The sequence below is a fragment of the Hyla sarda genome, chromosome 1, assembly GCF_029499605.1.
Source record: "Hyla sarda isolate aHylSar1 chromosome 1, aHylSar1.hap1, whole genome shotgun sequence".
In the NCBI taxonomy this organism is placed as follows: Eukaryota; Metazoa; Chordata; class Amphibia; order Anura; family Hylidae; genus Hyla; species Hyla sarda.
The window spans coordinates 221177778-221197452 of record NC_079189.1 but is presented as its reverse complement, the minus strand read 5'-3'; the positions used below and the strand labels follow the sequence as shown (position 1 = coordinate 221197452).

General features: G+C 43.8%; 1 protein-coding gene across 3 annotated transcripts in view; it reads left to right on the top strand.

Annotated features, from left to right (window-relative positions):
* Nucleotides 1-19675, top strand: part of CCDC158 (coiled-coil domain containing 158) — a 67792-nt gene that overhangs the window by 1755 nt on the left and 46362 nt on the right. The window contains exons 2-9 of one of the 3 annotated variants that reach the window (XM_056551913.1): nt 2525-2567; nt 7833-7981; nt 8569-8816; nt 10332-10441; nt 12929-13223; nt 15179-15252; nt 16410-16520; nt 17112-17214. In XM_056551913.1, coding sequence (XP_056407888.1) covers nt 2539-2567; nt 7833-7981; nt 8569-8816; nt 10332-10441; nt 12929-13223; nt 15179-15252; nt 16410-16520; nt 17112-17214 — 1119 coding nt within the window. In that variant the 5' untranslated portion in view covers nt 2525-2538. Of the gene's footprint in view, nt 1-2524; nt 2568-7832; nt 7982-8568; nt 8817-10331; nt 10442-12928; nt 13224-15178; nt 15253-16409; nt 16521-17111; nt 17215-19675 lie in introns of those variants that run through there. The other 2 variants (XM_056551915.1, XM_056551916.1) reach the window with 2 other exon arrangements.

The window sequence follows — 19675 nt, the reverse complement described above, 5'->3', positions numbered from 1 at the left end:
CAAGTCCTTACATATAAAAGTAAGAAAGATCTGCTGGGAGCTGTAAATCACTGTCTATGTCAGTGTTTCCCAAGCAGGGAGCCTCCAGCTGTTGCAAAACTACAACTCCCAGCATACCCGGACAGCCGAAGGCTGTCCGGGCATGCTGGGAGTTGTAGTTATGCAACAGCTGGAGGCGCCCTGCTTGGGAAACACTGGTCTATGTAGAGGACAGGAGTTTCTTCAGGGTCCTGTACAGTACATGCAATGTCCTAAAAAAGTAAAATGGAGCCGCCCTTACCTGGTGTCCAAAGGAGCAGCTAACCCTGATACAGGTAAAGTGTACAGAACATGTAATACCTCCCTGTACTGTAGGGGGTGCTACCAGACAGGAATTCAGTGCGCGCTAATACAGGGGTTTTACCAGTAAATGCCCATTCTGATTGGTCGGTTCTTCCAGCCATTGACATGTTTCGCAGATCTGGACTGTCTGTAGCATTGTATGTTGAGTCTGGTTTCAAGTTACAATGGTCCAGAAAAGACCATTGTATGTTGAAACTATTGTATGTTGAGGCCATTGTAAGTTGAGGGATCACTGTACTCACTAGCACACAGTAGAGCAGTGACCTCTAACCTTCTAGCTGTTACAAAACTACAACTCCCAGCATGCCCTTGCAGCAGAAGGTCATCGAGGCGTGCTAGAATATGTAGATGTGCCACCAATGGAGAGCGACAGGTTAAAGATCACTGCTCGTTCATTCATTTAGACTAGTGTTTTCATTGCATCAGGAATTGTCAACTGCAGTTAGGGTTAAAGTGTACCTCTAATGCTAACTTGACTATTATGAAATATTACTACAGTACAGCACTGTGCACGATGGTCATTTTTCAAAATACAGTATCTCACGTAAGTGAGTCCAACCCTCTCATTTTTGTAAATATTTTATTATATCTTTTCATAAGACAACACTGAAGAAATGACACTCTGCTACAATGTAAAGTGGTGAGTGCACAGCCTGTATAACAGTGTATAATGTTGTGTCCCCTCAAAATAACTCAACTCACAGTCATTAATGTCTACACCTTCGCAACAAATGTGAGTATACTCCTAAGAGGAAATGTCCAAATTGGGCCCAGTTAGCCATTCCCCCTTCCTTTTTGTAATGTGAACCGTTATAGTTACAAGTAGAGATGAGCGAACTTACAGTAAATTCGATTCATCACGAACTTCTCGGCTTGGCAGTTGATGACTTATCCTGCATAAGAGAAGTTTGTGACGAGCCGAATTTACTGTAAGTTCACTCATCTCTAGTTACAAGCTCTGAGGTGTGAATCTCCTATACTATGAGAAGATTGCCAAGACCCTGAAACTGGGCTGCACAGTGGACAAGACCAAACAGCTATTTCTCCAGACAGGTTCTACTCAAAACAGGCCTCGCCATGGCCAAGATGAGTGCACATGCTCATATCCAAAATATGTCTTTGGGAAATAGATGGCTGCCAGCATTGCTGCACAGGTTGAAGAGGTGGGGGGTCAGCCTGTCAGTGCTCAGACCATACACCATACATTGTATCAAATTGGACTGCATGGCTGTCGCCCCAGAAGAAAGCTTTTTCTAAAGATGATGCACAAGAAAGCCCACAAACATCTTCCGTGATGTCATCATGGAGGAATGGAAGACGACTCCAGTGGCAACCTGTGAAGCTCTGTTGGACTCTTTGCCCAAGAAGCTTAAGGCAAAGTTGGAAAATATAGTGACCACACAAAATATTTACTCTTTTGTCCCAATTTGGACATTTTCCCTTTGTGGTGTACTCGCTTCGGGGTGTCAAGGTTTATATATTAATGGCTGTGGGTTGAGCTATTTAAGAAGACACAGAATTAAAGGAGTATTGCAGTGTAAGACATTTATTCCCTATCCGCAGGATAGGGAATAAGTGTCTGATCACAGGGGGTCCCACCTCTGGGACCCCCCGCAATCTCTCATACAGGGACTCAGCATTGCCGCGGCTGTGCGCAGCTAATGCGCGTGTTGTCGACCTCACTGAGCACGAACGCTGCATCTCCGCCTCTTCCATAGAGATACATGGAGGGGGCATATCGGCAAGCCGGGGCTCCATATAGGAGATCGCGGGGGCCCCAGCGTTCGGACTCCCCGTGACCAGACACTTATCACCTATCCTGTGGATAGGAGATAAGTGTCTTACACTGCAGATTGGACCTGACTAAGAGGGTAGACTGCCCCTTGAAATGCGTTGTCCTGCATCTGGTTACAATAAATCTTTATTATTTTATATAAAATATAATATATATGGTATTGCTGACAGCGGAATGTGACAAGCGTTCGCTTCTTCTGTTGGTCGGGATTCCTCCTGGATCTTCTGTTCGTATGTCCTGTTAGGGTATATTGACATCAAAGACTTTTTTTCTGTAATAATGACAGAGCAGGATAGAGGAAAAAGTACCAGTGTCATGCTTGCTTTATGTCATTCGTGTAACCTTTCATTAGATTTTATTCAGCACATTAATTGTATTCTCTTTCAGGTGTTAACAGGACAATGGCTAGCAAAAGTCTCCTAGCATTAAGGTATGGTAATATAATGAAAAATAGCCCAAGTATGCATGTAAAGAAATTATTATTTCTACAGAAACCTATAAATGTAACTATTAGTGATATACATTTCATCGTTTTGTTTGTCATATGCCCTATATATGATGCACAATTTAAATAATCTGCGATATTACCAAATCGACAGCTTTTCTTCTCAATATCCTATAGTTTTATTTGTCTAAATAATTACATCTAGGGCCAGTTCAGTACTTTGCTGTCTCTGTCAGTGTCATGCCTTTAAATGGAGCGGCAGCGCAATTGCATTCATGCTGTTTATTTTTTGGGATTGCTGCTTAAAGGTGGTACTCCGGTGGAAAACATTTTTTTTAAATCAACTGGTGCCAAAAAGTTAAACAGATTTGTAAATGACTTCTATTAAAAAATCTTAATCCTTCCAGTACTTATTAGTGGCTGTATACTACAGAGGAAATTCTTTTCTTTTTGAATTTCTTTTCTGTCTGTCCACAGTGCTCTCTGCTGACACCTCTGTCAATTTTAAGAACTGTCCAGAGCAGCATATGTTTGCTATAGGGATTTTCTCCTACTCTGGACAGTTCCTAACATGGACAGAGATGTCAGCAGAGAGCACTGTGGACAGACAGAAAAGAAACCCAAAAAGAAAAGAATTTCCTCTGGAGGATACAGCCACTAATAAGTACTGGAAAGATTAAGACTTTTTAATAGAAGTAATTGACAAATCTGTTTAACTTTCTGGCACCAGTTGACTTAAAAAAAATATATAGTTTTCCACCAGAGTACCCCTTTAAACTTCAGCCTGGGCCTGAAACTGACTCTATTCGTGCCAAGTTCTAATCCCATTACATCTAACACACAAAAAAAAATAAAAATTATGCACTCAGATGGCAATGTTGGATTGGCTCAGAACTCAGCATGCAGTTATTTCTCAGACAGATATGTTAATGATTAGGCTCTCAGAAGCTACTTTTGGGCAGTGTACCTCTTTTTCAGAGATCATTGACTGCTACACATGCCTTTATGATGCAATCAAAGACATTTTGTCCAGTTGAAAGACTCTATGAGGGTGCATCAGTGGACTGTAAGAAGCAGGATGGTCATTTTGATGAATTGCCCACCATCTGCCAGTTCTGACTGAGCTGTCAGGAGATGTTGGGAGCAGTGGTTACATGAGGGCATGCACAAATAGTGAACAGACTCTGAACGTCCCAGACAGATCCCCAGTAAAAAAGGAGCATTTGATCTGCCAACCAGCCTGAGCAGCACCCACAGTTTCCTTGCCCATCATCTAGACACAGGTGGCACCTTTCTTACAAACCTTTGTCTCTGCCTGCAGAAGGAAATTTGGTGTCACAGTCCCCATTACATGTTCTGCCATTGACAGAAATCCACTGCCTATTTGGTTTGCTGTGGTGTCCTGAAGGAGAAATATGAAATACCATGGACTAGAACTGTATCCTAGCAACAAATCTAGGTTTTGTTTGGGATCCATCAATGGTTGAGTTTAAAAGAAAATGGTCACCAGTTCACCCACACTATACCCAATACACTGAGTTATAGTGTGGGTGAAAAGGAGACAGATGCGGGGTCTCTGACTAATATACGTACCTGCAGTCCGGCATCCGGTCCCTCTGAAGATTCTTTCTTCTGTAAATTGTGCGCTGGAGGCGGGCCCACCAGCTGGATTTGAATATTCATGGTCGCTGGTCACATGCCTACTGAGAGCTCATGTGACCATTGACCACAAATACTCAAATCCAGCCGGCAGGCCCGCCTCCAGTGCGCAATTCACAAAAGAAAGAAGCTGATCTTCAGTGGGACCGGGCGCAGGACTGCTGGTACGTATGTTAGTCAGAGAGACCGCATCAGTCTCCTGTTCACCCACACTATAACACGGTGTATTGGGTATATTGTGGGTGAACGGGTGACCGTTTTCCTTTAAGTACGTAGGCCTCATGGAGAAAGCTTTAATCCTGCCTTTGCTGTGAAGCAACACACTGCCCCAACTACTGGTGCATATGACAGTCACACCGAAAAAGTGATACAAGGGACTATAACAGCTCATCGATATATGCAGGACATACTGTGGCCACATGTTGCCTCTCATGGCAGGGCTTTCAGCTGGCATTTTTCCGCATGATAATGCTCACTCACACACAGCAGGGGTTTCAGAGGAATGTTTATGCAAGATTGCAATGCTTTTCCTTTTCCTGCCCGGTTGCCAGATTTATCGCTGATTGAACATTTATGAGACCAGCTGGGACACCTGCTTCAACAGCCTATGAGTGTACAGGATCTACAGGCGCAAATGTAACAACTGTGGAAAATGTGCCCGCAGGGTACTATAACCTTTCACTATAATATTGTAATTAAATATCATCATTACAGTTAAACATATGAAAGGAGATTTATCAAGCTCCATAGTAGATTTTTTTTTCGTAAAAAGTTGCACATACTTGCACATGTGCGACTTTTCTATACATGCTGCGACTTTTAGATTTTTTGCTTATTCCAAAGCACATTTCTGAAATCTGCTCACGTAGTAATTTTTTTTTTTTTTTTACTTTGCAGTTTTCATATATTTATCAAATGTGATAGTTGCTATTTATGAAGAGAAAAATTTAAAAGTCGCATATGTATTCCAGGTCCACCCTGGCTTACAGAAAGTGCATACGTCTGCAGAAAAGGACATTAACACCCACTTTAACAACTGTTCTTGTTCTGCATCATGAAACAAAGCTACTACATTAATGTTCATGTTAATTATAGAAAAAATTTTATTATACAACTAATAACTATTAATTTTAAGGTTGAAAATACACACTTCACACCTTGTTAATTTTAGGACACGTACATGCTGGTGTACCCACTGAATTTTAAAATTAATGTTGTGTTAAAGGAAATCTGTCATCAGAATCACCCGCACTAAACCTGTTACACAGGCTTGTAGTGCGGGTGATCTTGATTAAAACGCTCCTTACCTGGTTAAAAATGTTATTCCCTGGCTTGGGTTTTGTCATCTGGGACTCGGCCACGCGTCATTCTAGCTGGGCGGAGCTGCCGCCCGGCTCATGAATATTCATGAACTTATCCTCCTGGTCTAATTCTTCTTTTTCGGTCTGGTGTGGAGGGCCGCGCATGCGCCGCGTTCCGTACACCCGGAAGCGGCGTTCTCCCCCCGGCTTCACTCAAGCTGCGGCCCTATACAAGTAAGAAGACGGGCTGCATAAGTGAAAAGCCGGGGGTGGGAGGAAGGGAGGGACGGAGGGTGTATTTATTCACAAACAGACCGAGAAAGAAGAATTAGACCAGGAGGATAAGTTCATGAATATTCATGAGCCGGGCGGCAGCTCCGCCCAGCTAGAATGACGTGTGGCCGAGTCCCAGATGATAACACCTCCCACTGAGTCCCAAGCCAGCGAATAACAGAAAACTAAAAATATAGATATCTCAAGAAGCGCTGAACCATTTTTAACCAGGTAAGAAGCGTTTTAATCAGGATCACCCACACTTCAAGCCTGTGTAACAGGTTTAGTGCAGGTGATTCTGATGACAGATTTCCTTTAAAATAGAATAAGGCACAAAATAATTGTGTAAGAATTTTTGCAGACTACGTAAATAACCCATATGGGGCACAAAAATGTTTCTTTAAAAAAAAGAAACATCCATAGTAATACAGCTTCATGCATATTTTGGGGTCGGTAACGTACCGAGCTGTTTTTTTGGCTTCACTTTTGTTTATGTGCCTGTTGGTGCTGCCCTGTCTTCCTTCCTGATGTAAACTCCAGCCTCAGCGCAGCAACACAAGACTCCGCCCACCAACGTCACAAAATGCGGGCTCAAAATTAAACAAAAAAGCCTCCAGAGTACGGATATTCATGGTGCGGCATGGTATGCTTTTAATATTTTTTTATTTGTGAGGAGGGTGGAGGGGTTGTTGTGGGATAGTTGGAGTGCAGCTATTTAGTGCCAGGCAGGACAGTCAGGGTGTCACCTGATGCGGTACGCCCCCCTCCCCATCACTCTCTAGCATCACTACTGGTAATAAAGGGTAGATAAAGAACTTCGACTATAAACATAAGGGAAAACTTTTCTGCTTTAAAAAAATGCTTTTGTATTAGCCTGGAGGGGTAATGGTGTCTGGGGTGTTGCGGAGTGGTAGTGTAGGGTATAGGATTAACCCTTAATTGTCGTGATGCCAGGGTACGGTTTCCTCAATGCAATAGTCCTACCGCCAACTGTCCCAAAAACGATAGGGAGGAATTAATGAATGTCCACAGCAGAAGATGATGAAAACCGGAATAAACTTTACTGTATATTTTATGCAACTGCAAGTAACATAACAGTCTTTTAGCAGAGGACTGTGGTACAGGCTCCTCGCAGGTTTGCTGGGACTTCTGAGGTTAATGAGCTTAGGTTTTGCTAGCCACTGTGCTACTGAATTTAGGGTATTTTGGAGTTGCAGTAGTCACACAGGATTTGTAGTTTTGAGCTAGATAACACACGGTTTAGTGGCTGCGGAAGTTAAGGCTTCAGGCCTAGCTTGAATTGATGAAGAGATATGAGATGTGCTTTCTCTGATAGTCCAGAACTAAAGAGAGTAAGTTCTGCTGCTTCAATGTCCAGCAGGAAGAGAGGAAATTTAGTGGCAGCAGCCCCTTATATACTAAGGGGGTGGAACAAAGCTCATTGGTTCTGCAAACCTGTCAGTCCTGACCCAAGGAACTCTGGGTATGTCCCAAAGGTCCTTGAACCTTAACAAAACACAATTATTAAAAGGCACATGACCTCTAAGGTCCTATACATAGACATACTATAATAAAATATATGGATATATACATTTATACACATTATCAAGAGGCGACTAGGGGTTAGCCCTCCAGGAGAGCCCTACTAGCATGGAGGGACTCTGGCTGAGGGGACTACAGACAAAGGGACAGGACCAAGTCCTGTACCGGGACACCACACTTTTGTAAGCGGGTTTCCAGGGTTTTACTTATGTGTGATTTATTTATCAAGGTCGTATGTAAGCAAAAGTCGCATGTAAGCAAAAGTAAGTAAAAAAAAATTTCATATAAAAGCCATACGTTTGAAAAGAATGATAAATATCCTTCATAAAGTTTTATTTGATTCTTTTTAGAGCATTATTTTTTGTTATTGAGTATACCTGATTATTGTATGAGCTTTGTACAGTAGAATATAGGAGTGTCTTCCCATAGATACAATTTGAACATTATTTAGTTGCCATATCCTTTAATTTCTTAGGGCTGAGTTGGATGAGCAAACAAAAGAGATCCAGAAATTGCAAAATGAAGTTGAAAAAGCTACACAGAACACTATAAATCAGCTCTCAAGATCGTATCATGAGCAATGCTACAAGCCTAACACTACTAATACCCAAAATGCAACTAGAGGTATGTAATGGGTCTGTGTTCCGAAGTTTATTTCAGAAAAAAAGCATGGAATGACTACACTTTATACATTGTGAACCTGCAGAAATGAGATGACTGTCCAAAAAGACATATTAAAGGGGTACTCCGCCCCTAGACATCTTATCTCCTAGCCAAAGGATAGGGGATAAGATGTCTAATCATAGGGGTCCCGCCGCTGGGGACCCCTGCAATCTCTCTGCTGCACCCGACGTTCGTTTAGAACATCAGGTGTAGCGCTGGAGGCTTGTGACATCACAGCCGCGCCCCCTCACTGCAAGTCTATGGGAGGGGGCGTAACGGCCACCACGCCCCCTCCCATAGACTTGCATTGAGGGGGTGTGGCCGTGACATCACGAGCGTGCCATGACTGTGATGTCACAAACCTCCGCCCCGCATCGACAGTCATCCGGCAAGGAGCGAAGTTTGCTCCATGCACCGGATGTCTGGGGTGCCGCAGATGAGATCGCGGGGCTCCCCCCGCAATCAGACATCTTTGGATAGGGGATAAGATGTCTATTGGCAGAGTACTCCTTTAACTTATATATTTTTTTTTTCATTTTTTTTTTTAGAATCATCTTCTTCACTAACAAGCAATCCAAGTTTCTTTTCATCAGCCCCACTCCAGGCTTTAATATCACAACGTACCCCTTGTACTGGACTAACAGTGAATCCAGAGGAGAATAATTTATCGAGAAAATCAAGCCTAATGCAGAATACTTTGGCTGGAGCTATCTGTTCGGTTGATATTTCCAGTGACAAGACATTCCTGAAAGATACTTCCTTAATATTTAAGGATTCACTAAGAAGGTCTGAGCAGGTAAGTCTTACATCATCAGCAGCACCAGTTATGGTTCTTCAAAGTTAGACATATCATGCCAGGCTTACCTTCGGGTGGTGAATCGGCTAAACCACTCCCTGTCATCACAAACACAAGGGGTTAATGCCATCTGCCCCTAGGGTAATTCCATCTGCCCTGCATCACACCCTCACCACAGTATAAGTATATATACTTTTGGGTGGTCCATTTGATTATACACATTTTTCTCTTGCTGTAATAGAAAGCAACTCTCCATGCATCTACAAGGTATGTTGTGAGTTTGCAGTTTCATATAGCAGTGTAGAGAGAAGACCAAAGCAGTATCCCCAACACCAAGTATGGGCGTTCTACAGCATTTTACATGAAGGTCAATTGGCAGAAATACTCTTCAGCTTGCTAATGGTGGTCTTGGATAATTCTGTGCACACTCGATTCATTAAGCATTAAGACTTAAAAAAAGATTAGCATTTTACACACTGGTGTAATAGCTGAAGCTGAATAACTTCACAAAGAAGTGCAACGTTTCAGCTGCCCATAAAGCCTTTTTCAAGCAACATGCTGAAACATTGCACTTCTTTGTGTTTGAAAATGGAATGAAACCACCTTAAGCCGCCTTTGTTTTTGGATCTGCAATTGGGTCTTTGACCAGGGCCATCTGGACTGCATATACAGTGACCCCTCGACCTACGATGGCCCCGATATACGATAATTTCAACATGCGGTGGCCTCTCAGAGGCCATCACATATTAAAGGCAGCATCAACATACGATGCTTTTTTATGTCGGGGCCATCACATAAACAGCTATCCGGCAGTGCTGACTGCTTCAGCTGCCGCCGGATAGCCGTTTACGGTGCCCCGTGTGCTCCGGTGATGGTCACTCACCTGTCCTCGTAGCTCCGGACCGTCCTCTTCGGGATCCCCTGCATCGTCGGCGCTCTCCATCGTCGTCATCACGTCGCTGCGCACGCCGTCCCGTCATCCAATAGGAGCGGCGTGCGTAGTGACTTGATGGCGGTGACGGATGCCGGGGAAGCAGAGGCCTTGCCGGAGCGTCGGGGACACCCCGGGGACGCGGCAACAGCGATGGACGGCGACATCCCGGGTCTACAACCTGCGGACCTCCAGATGTTGCAGAACTGGGTGTTGTAGTTTTGCAACATCTGGAGGTCCGCAGGTTGTAGACCACTGTCCTATACTTTACATTGCACGGATCCCTCAACATGCGATGGTTTGAACAAACGATGGTCCGTTTGCAACGGATTACCATCGTATGTTGAGGGACCACTGTGTATATATATAATTCTGGTAGGAACGTTTTGATCACTTTGTACACATTCTTTCTTTCTTTGCTATTTCTTTTATGTTATTATGATGCCTATATTTATCATGACAAATGTAATAAAAATGGACAGCATGTAACAAACCTAAAAAAATAAATAAAATCATACGGTCACATAGTTATTAGAAGTTTGTGGAGTGAAGCTTATACAAGATAACTTCTGCATTTCTCTAAGATCAGCCATTTTCAAGGCCTGCAACCACCTCCTGTAAGTCAGTCAGCTAGTGGGATACATTGGAAAATTCAGGAACTGATGAGAGAGAGAGCAAGGGACGTGGACACAAAGTAAGTAATGACAATACAATGTAACTATACAATATTCTAACATGTACAAATTATAGACAGGTCTTTATGACAAATCTAATGTACCTTGTACTGGATGCATTAGCAGCATTCAAACTCCTGATAAGTTAAAGGGGTTTCCCACCAAAGAATGGGAAGGCATATACTGTAGCTAGGATATGCTATCACTTTAGGGTCTATTCACACGGCAGAATTTCCACTTGCGGAAGTCTGCCTTAAATTAAAGCCCATAGACTCTTCCACACTCCCATTCACACTGCTGAATTTCTGCTTGCAGAATTCTCTTCAGACAACAGTATAAGTGAGAGTTTGAGAGTCGAGCAAAGTTGATCAGAAATTAAAGGGGTACTCCGCCCCTAGACATCTTATCCCCTATCCAAAGGATAGAGGATAAGAAGTCAGATCGCCGGGGTCCCGCTGCTGGGGACCCTGGGGATCGCTGCTGCAGCACCCCGCTATCATTACTGCGCAGAGCGAGATCGCTCTGCACGTAATGATGGCCAATACAGGGGCCGGAGCATCGTTACGTCACGGATCAGCCCCTCGTGACGTCACGGCCCGCCCCGTCAATACAAGTCTATGGGAGGGGGCGTGGCGGTTGTCACGCCCCCTGCCATAGACTTGCATTAAGGGCACGGGCCGTGATGTCATGAGGGGCAGAGCCATGACATCACACTGCTCCGGCCCCTGTATCGCCCGTCATTACGCACAGAGCGAACTCGCTCTGTGCAGTAATGATGGCGGGGTGCCGCAGCAGCGATCCCCGGGGTCCCCAGCAGCGGGACCCCGGCGATCTGACATCTTATCCCCTATCCTTTGGATAGGGGATAACATGCCAGGGGCGGAGTACTCCTTTAAAGGACATTTGGCTAAGGCTACTTTTACACTGCCGTTGTGACACGCCCCTAAATGGCCGTTAGGCTCTCTTTATTTTTATTTTTTATACCCTTTAACGGCTGTTATCAGGATGGGTCCAATGGGCAATAACGGGTCCCGATAGATCCCATTTACTATAATGGGAGTCCTTCGGGCACCATTATTTTGTAGCGGGAGAAAAAGACGGCACAAGCAATAATTTTTCTCCCATTATTCCCCTGGGCTCCCCCGACGGCCGTCACACTGCAGTATGCTAACAGCAGTGTGAAAGAAGCCGAAGCTGAGGTCCTTTGCTTCTTTGTTTTAGAGATCATTTGGGGTCTTAAAGGGGTTATCCAGGAAAAAAAACTTTTTTTTATATATCAACTGGCTCCAGAAAGTTAAACAGATTTGTAAATTACTTCTATTAAAAAAATCTTAATCATTTCAATACTTATGAGCTTCTGAAGTTAAGGTTGTTCTTTTCTGTCTAAGTGCTCTTTGATGACACCTGTCTCGGGAACCGCCCAGTTTAGAAGAGGTTTGCTATGGGGATCTGCTTCTAAACTGGGCGGTTACCGAGACACGTGTCATCAGAGAGCACTTAGACAGAAAAGAACAACCTTAACTTCAGAAGCTCATAAATACTGAAAGGATTAAGATTTTTTAATAGAAGTAATTGACAAATCTGTTTAACTTTCTGGAGCCAGTTGATATATATATATATATATATATATATATATATATATATATATATATAAAAGGATAACCCCTTTAACACCTGGATCCTGATAAAATCTTCCGAGGTGTAAATAGGTGGATAGGAGCTTTCCTATGCGGTGAATAAGCCAATGGGATTTTGGTCCCTTGGTTGTCAATATAGGTAGGGAACCCTGAGGTAAGAATGTTGTGGCAAATCCTAGTAATATGTCATTAAATTAAATTGGAAAACATCTTAGACTTCTGCATGCATGCTCCCTCTCTGTTAGGGCTTGTTCACACCTTAAATTGTGGCTTCAAGACATGTTGGGAAAGTGTCAAAATGACATGTCCAAGCTTGGACATGCACTGTCCCCATTTATTTCAATAGCCTGATGGTAGTCTGCTAGAGTCTATAATGGAATCATTTTCTGAATGTATACGTCTTAGCTCAGACTGAGAAGTGTGGTTTGCAGCACTTTACAGGACATGGTATGGTAATCCATTTTGTCGGTTGTGAAAACAGGTCTAGCTGTGATGGCAACCCATTCCGCAAAGACATGTCTTCTTGGTTGTTGGTTACTTATAGAAATAATGGGGGAGATTTATCAAAACCTGTCCAGAGGAAAAGTTGACCAGGTGCCCATAGCAACCAATCAGATCACTACTTTCTTTTTTGAAAAGGCCTCTGAAAAATGAAAGAAGGGATCTGATTGGTTGCTATGGGCAACTCAGCAATTGTTCCTCTGGACAGGTTTTGATAAATCTTTCCCAATATAACCACAGCCCATTGGTCATAGTAGATCAGTTGCTATGTAGATGTTTGTGCAGCTTCTGGATGGGACTTTGATTATTGTAGATTATTATTATTACTGTAGATTATTATTCTGTTTAATTTAAAAATATTTTATGCAGAACAAAAAGTACAATAAACCAAGAACAAGAAAATAAACTCGATGTCAAAGTGCAAGAACTTGAGACCACTAATGTGATTCAAGAGGAAATGCTGAAACAGGCACGGGTATACACCGAACTTCTAAAAGAGAAATTACAGAAACAGGATCAAATACTCCAGGACACCCACAAAGCCATCACAAACTACAAAAAGTCAGGATGCAACTCTGACCTTAGTAACCTTGGGATAGTGGTAGTCCAGACACTTCAGGAGCTTTCTGAGGAAGTGTCTTTTCTTAAAGAAAAAGTCCAGCCTGTAAGTAAATTTTTTTATTATTGGATTTTCTATACAATCTTTTTATAAACAAAGAAAAATGAAACAATATAATCCTACCTCAAAGTCGAGACAGATGGCAGATTTGTTCAATAGGCGACTGCTTTTTGTGGAGCCTGATTTAGGCAATGTATTTTGGGCTCAGGGACAGGCGCCTGTAGTATCTAACCAATAATGCTGCAGATATTTTGCATGTTATTCTTTAGTACCTTGCTTTACAGTGATGTCTCCACTACTGTTGCTCGCGAATATTCACAATTTGAATTTTAATCGTGAATATCGCATATTCGCGAATTTACAAATATTGCAAATATAGCACTATATATTCGTAATTACGAATATTCGTTTTTTCATATTTGCGAAACTTTATGTGCATATGCGCGAATATTGAGCCCTCCCGTATAGGGAACTATGACTAGTGCATTAACTCTGTGATTTTTTGCCCATTGAAACCAATAGGCTCATTGTGGTCTATGGGGGATCTCACGGCATGTAAAACAGTAAGATAAGCAGGACTTTCTCTGCAGCACAGTGGAATGGGAGACCACCACTGGTTTGAGTCCCAGGGTGGGACAGAGTGTTACAGTGTTGTGGTTTGACTTTACTATACTGGAAAAAATTATAGCGAATATTTGTCCATATATTCACGAAATATCGCAAATTCGAATATGGCCTATGCCGCTCATCACTAGTCTCCACCATACATTACTGCACTAATCCCTTTAATCAGTTACAAACCAGAAAATATATAAAAGTCGAGTATAGGGAAGCCTACTCCAAGCCAAACTACCAACACCTATACCCAAGGTGAAAAGGGGGAAATAGCAATAAATAATATGCACAACCAGTGCTTAAGGATTAAATGGTTATAAATATATAAAAAATAAATATGCTAGTAGGTTATAGTAAAAATGTTATAATAAAAAAGCTTTTATTCCAATCTATAAAATAAATATAAGATTCAGCTCTAAAATGTCATTTAAACTCACGTGATGTTCCGTTCCGCTTTTTTTCTTCTTTGTCTTCATGGTTATTTTTGCAACTGGTTTGCACCCTGATATTATTTTGTGGATGGTGCCCGTCTTCTTCTTTGTACATTAGGTTACGGATAACTGTCTTTACTGAGCAGGGTGCAGATGTTAATACACATAGACAGTATGGGTCAGAGTGGAGAGGATGCAGTGTAACCCTTTGGGAACCCTGTTGCCTTGCTGGGACACCTTACACCTTTACCTCACTTGTGCTCTCAACTTATCTCAAGTGATTCTTCCCCCACTACTCTATATGGCCAAGAATTTAGGGGTTCCCATTGGGCACTTGTGGTGCAACCCAATAGATTTAATGCTGACTTGATTTGGACTGAAGATTGTTGCAGGTAGCTAGGGTTCTGTCAAGGTCCTGTAGCTTTCTCCACCAGGCTTGAATTACCTATGTGTGGGGATCCTTGCAGAATGACTGGATAGGACTTGAGAAAATAGATTTGTTCTGGGCCTTCCTAGGGGGGCACCTTTACCACACTTGTGCTCTCAACTTATCTCAGGTGATTCTTCCCCCACTACTCTATATGGCCAAGAATTTAGGGGTTCCCATTGGGCATACAGGTTCACATGGGCCCACACTGCTCCTCAGTCTTAAAGGTACAAAGCATATGTAAACAACATATATAGAAATAACATATAACCTGATATTTATAAAAATATATTAAACCTCTGGTAAAGTGCTTGAACACAATAGAAATGATTAGTCTCTCAGTGGGCCCAACACCCGTGCCACAGGTCTGCCCGAGGAAGTCTAAAGACACAGGACAGCCCTTGGTGCAGGGACACCACATGTGCATTAGACGCGAACACAAACCCTGCAAGTACAATTGTTTTACCACTTGAAGATATGTCAAACCACTGCAGCTAAACTAAAATGTTTCTTTCTGTATATTATAGGCAGAAAACCAAATACATTTTCTAAAAGGGGAATTAAGCAATAAAGAAGCTTGCCTGAAGCAGTGTAAAGAAAGGTGAGTTGTCAACTTAAAGGGATTATGTGGCTTTAAACTTTTTCTTAAAGGGGTACTCTGGCACTAAGACATCTTATCGCCTATAAAAAGGATAGGGGATAAGATGCCTGATCGGGGACCCCCGTGATCTTTCACGCAGCTCTCCGATACCATCAGCCCCTGGAGCATCTTCACTCCGGGTCTGATGATTGCCAATCATGGGGATGGAGTATTATGACGTCACGGCTCCGCCACTGTGTGAAGTCACGCTCCGCCCCCTCAATGCAAGCCTATGGGAGGGGCGTGACAGTGTGACATGCCCATTCCCATAGGCTTGCATTGAGGGGGCGGAGCATGACATCACACCGGGCGGAGCCGTGATGTCACAATACTCTGTCCCCATGATCAGCAGTCATCAGACCCGGAGTGAGCACGCTCTGGGGGTTGATGGTATCGGGGTGTTGCATGAAAGATAACGGGGTTCCCCAGCGACGGGACCCCCAAGATCAGGCATCTTAATCTTTGGATAGGAGATAAGATGTCTTAGCGCCGGAGTACCCATTTAAAAAAAAAAAACATTAAAACAAATAAACCTCAACCCATCAGGCTGCAGCTCAGTTAGTGGCTGACCAGAGCAATATCCCACCTCCACCAGTGATAGGCTGAGCAGCAGTGTGCTGAATTGAGCCCTGGTACCAGGAAAAATGTTCTAATGTCGCTCATCCTATCACTGGCTAAGGCAGGATAGCAATTTGCTGAGTGACAGTCAGATGGGTTGATACACAGAAACAAGGAAAAGGACTGAACCGAAAACAAGTAGAGGCTTAAAAAATAAATAAATAAAAAGTATCTTTCAATGGTATTTCCAACTTCAAAAAATATCCCCTATCCTATAGATAACAAGCTGATTGGTTGGGATCTAAGAATTGGGACCCCCACTGATCTGTAGAACACAGGAAAACCCAAATAAATAGTGCAAACCTCACAACAAGCGCGCCATTTATTCTTTATACAGCTTCTGAACATTGCCATGCCCACAGATCGTAATTTCTTGCATAGTTTACTAGGTACCTCGTTTTACCCACCTTTCACACACACTCGTTCACAAACAATAGTTAATTTGAGTTAATACCTAATGATTATACCTAAGGATTATTTCATATTCTTACTTCAATCAGCTATGACAATCTAGTTAATGAACATGAACAGGAGAGGGCGCTGTTGGCTGCTGAACTGAATGCTGTGAGAAGCCATGCAGAGAGCATCCAGACTCAGTTGGAAACATCTCAGTAAGTCTAGGTTTCTAATTTTAAAAAGGTAAATTGATTTTGCTTTAGAATGTATGCAAAATGTGCAATACTAAGGGATAAGTTAATCTATATTATCTAAGTATATATCCTGTTCTGGAGATCGCGGGGGATCCCAGCATTTGGATCTCCCTTTGATCAGACACTTATCCCCTATCCCCCTATCCCGAACTCTGGGATCATCCCCGAGCCTTAGAATGAAGGGGGTAACAGGGCTACCGAATGGCTCCCTGAACAGTGATGTTACCAGCCATCTGTTGTACAGTCAACTAGAACACACGTAAATTGAGCTATTTTTTTTAACTGTGAATTGAGCTCCGACTGGTCTTAACCTGACATTCACTTTAATGGTCTATTCACACGTACAGTATTCTGTGCAGATTGGATGCGCAGGATTTTCTGCTGCAGATTTCAATCTAAACTGAACACATCTCTAAATTCTGCGCATCAAATCTGCGCAGGATCCTGTACGTGTGAATAGACCCTTAATATTCTATGTTGGCTGCTCATTGATAACTTGCCTGACAGGTCTTTTTCAAATGACTTCTGCCATCTTATTGTTTCTTTTATCAGGCATCAGAACGTGAAGCATGCTGAACATATTGCCAATCTTGAGTCAAAAGTGTCCCAGCTTCAATGTGACCTTCAAAATAATAAGAAAGTTTATAAAGACAAGGTAAAAAAATATAATAACTTACCGGTTCTAGGACTGCTGGGAAATAGGCTGTCTCCATAGACGGCAATGCATTTCCAAGTGCATTTCACTTAAGGAATTCACTTCTTCAGTCTTTTGACAGAGTCTGGGGTTTGGCCGCTGCGGTAATTTCTTAGTGTGAATGATGCACTAGAATCCCATTAAAAGCAATGGGAGGCTGCTGCACTGTTTTTTTTTCACAGTGGAGGCCCTGTTCAGAAAATACGTAGTGTGAATGGTCCCTAAAGCACTACTGTCATTGTAAACAACTTTTCATATGTTGATCAGAAATGTCAAAAGTTGTTGATCGCACTTGCTGAGTTATTAGAAAAGTTAGCTGAGGGTGCAGAGCGCAATACCCAGCTGGCCAAGAGGTTCATATATTTTCCAGCAGAGACTTCTGTTTAGAGAACTGTATAGATCTCTCAGCCAGCTGGGTCCGGAGCACAATGCCACCCGCTTTCCCGGCTAATAACTCACGACTGCAGTGGGTCTCAGAAGTGGGATCAGGTCTGACTGACCTGTCAAATGTTGTTTTTAACCCCTTAACGACGAAGGACGTACATGTACGTCCTGGTGACATGGTACTTAATGCACCAAAACGTACATTTACGTCCTAAGCATAACCGCGGGCATCGGAGTGATGCCCGGATCATGCGCGGCAGGTCACGGCTGTTGATCGCAGCCAGGGACCCGCCGGTAATGGCGGACACCCGCGATCCCGCGGATGTCCGGCATTAACCCCTCAGATGCCGTGATCAACACAGATCACAGCATCTGCAGCATCGTGGTCACTTAACCTCTTAAGGACGCAGGGCGTATGGACATGCCCTGCATTCCGAGTCCTTAAGGACGCAGGGCGTATCCATACGCCCGTGGGAATTCCGGTCCCCACCGCTAGCCGGTTGGGGACCGGAGCCGGATGCCTGCTGAAATCGTTCAGCAGGCATCCCGGCATATCGCCCAGGGGGGTCATTATGCCCCCCCATGTCGGCGACAATTCAGTCCAGCGATCTGCGGCGATTCCGGGTCAATCGGGTTTCCAGTGACCCGGTGACCCGGAAATATTGGCTGTTCGGGGCCGTCAGAGACGGCCCCGAACAGCCAGAGCCTGCAGGGGTGAGGTGGCACTGGTGCCACCTCACGATCGCCCTGATTCGTCGGCCGGATTACCGGCCGACCAATCAGGGCGCCTGCTGCGGGTGTCAGTCCCGCACCCGCTCCGCCCCTCTTCCGGAGGGCGTGAGCGGGTGCGGGAAGACGATCCCCGGTGTCCATGTTGGGATCGGGGCCCCAGGAGCGACGGCGGCGGCGAGGGACAGCCTGCGATGGAGCAGCAGCAGGAGGTGAGTTACAGCCTCCTGCTGTTGCTTAGCAACAGCTCCCAGCATGCAAAAAGGGCATGCTGGGAGCTGTAGTTATGCAACAGCAGGAGGCAGACCACCACAACTCCCAGCATTCCCTTATGGGCATGCTGGGACTTATGGTTTTGCAACAGCTGGAGGCACATTTTTTCTATGGAAAAGTGTACCTTCAGCTGTTGTATAACTACAACTCCCAGCTTGCACAAACAGCTAAAGTGCATGCTGGGAGTTGTAGTGGTGCATCTGCTGGTTGCATAACTACAACTCCCAGCATGCCCGTTGGCTGTCGGTGACTGCTGAGAGTTGTAGTTTTGCAACAGCTGAAGGCACACTGGTTGTGAAACAGAGTTTTTTTTTTTATCTAACTCAGTGTTTCACGACCGGTGTGCCTCCAGCTGTTGCAAACTACAACTCCCAGCAGTCACCTTACACCATGCACCATACATGCTGGGAGTTGTGGTTTTGCAACAGCTGGAGGCACACTGGTTTTGAAACACTGAGTAAGGTCACAAACTCCGTGATACATAACCAGTGTGCCTACAGCTGTTGCAAAACTAAAACTCTCAGCATGTACAGTCTGTCAGCGCATGCTGGGAGTTGTAGTTTTGCAACAGCTGGATGTCCCCCCAATGTGAACGTACAGGGTACACTCACATGGGCGGAAGTTTACAGTAAGTATCTGGCTGCAAGTTTGAGCTGCCGCAAATTTTCTGCAACAGCTCAAACTGCCAGCGAGAAACTACTGTGAACCCCCGCCTGTGCGACTGTACCCTAAAAAAACTGCACTACACTAACACAAAAAAATAAAATAAAAAGTAAAAAAAACACTACATATACACATACCCCTACACAGCCCCCCTCCCCTCACCAATAAAAATGAAAAACGTCTGATACGCCACTGTTTCCAAAACGGAGCCTCCAGCTGTTGCAAAACAACAACTCCCAGTATTGTCGGACAGCCGTTGACTGTCCAGGCATGCTGGGAGTTTTGCAACAGCTGGAGGCACCCTGTTTGGGAATCACTGGCGTAGAATACCCCTATGTCCACCCCTATGCAATCCCTAATTTAGGCCTCAAAT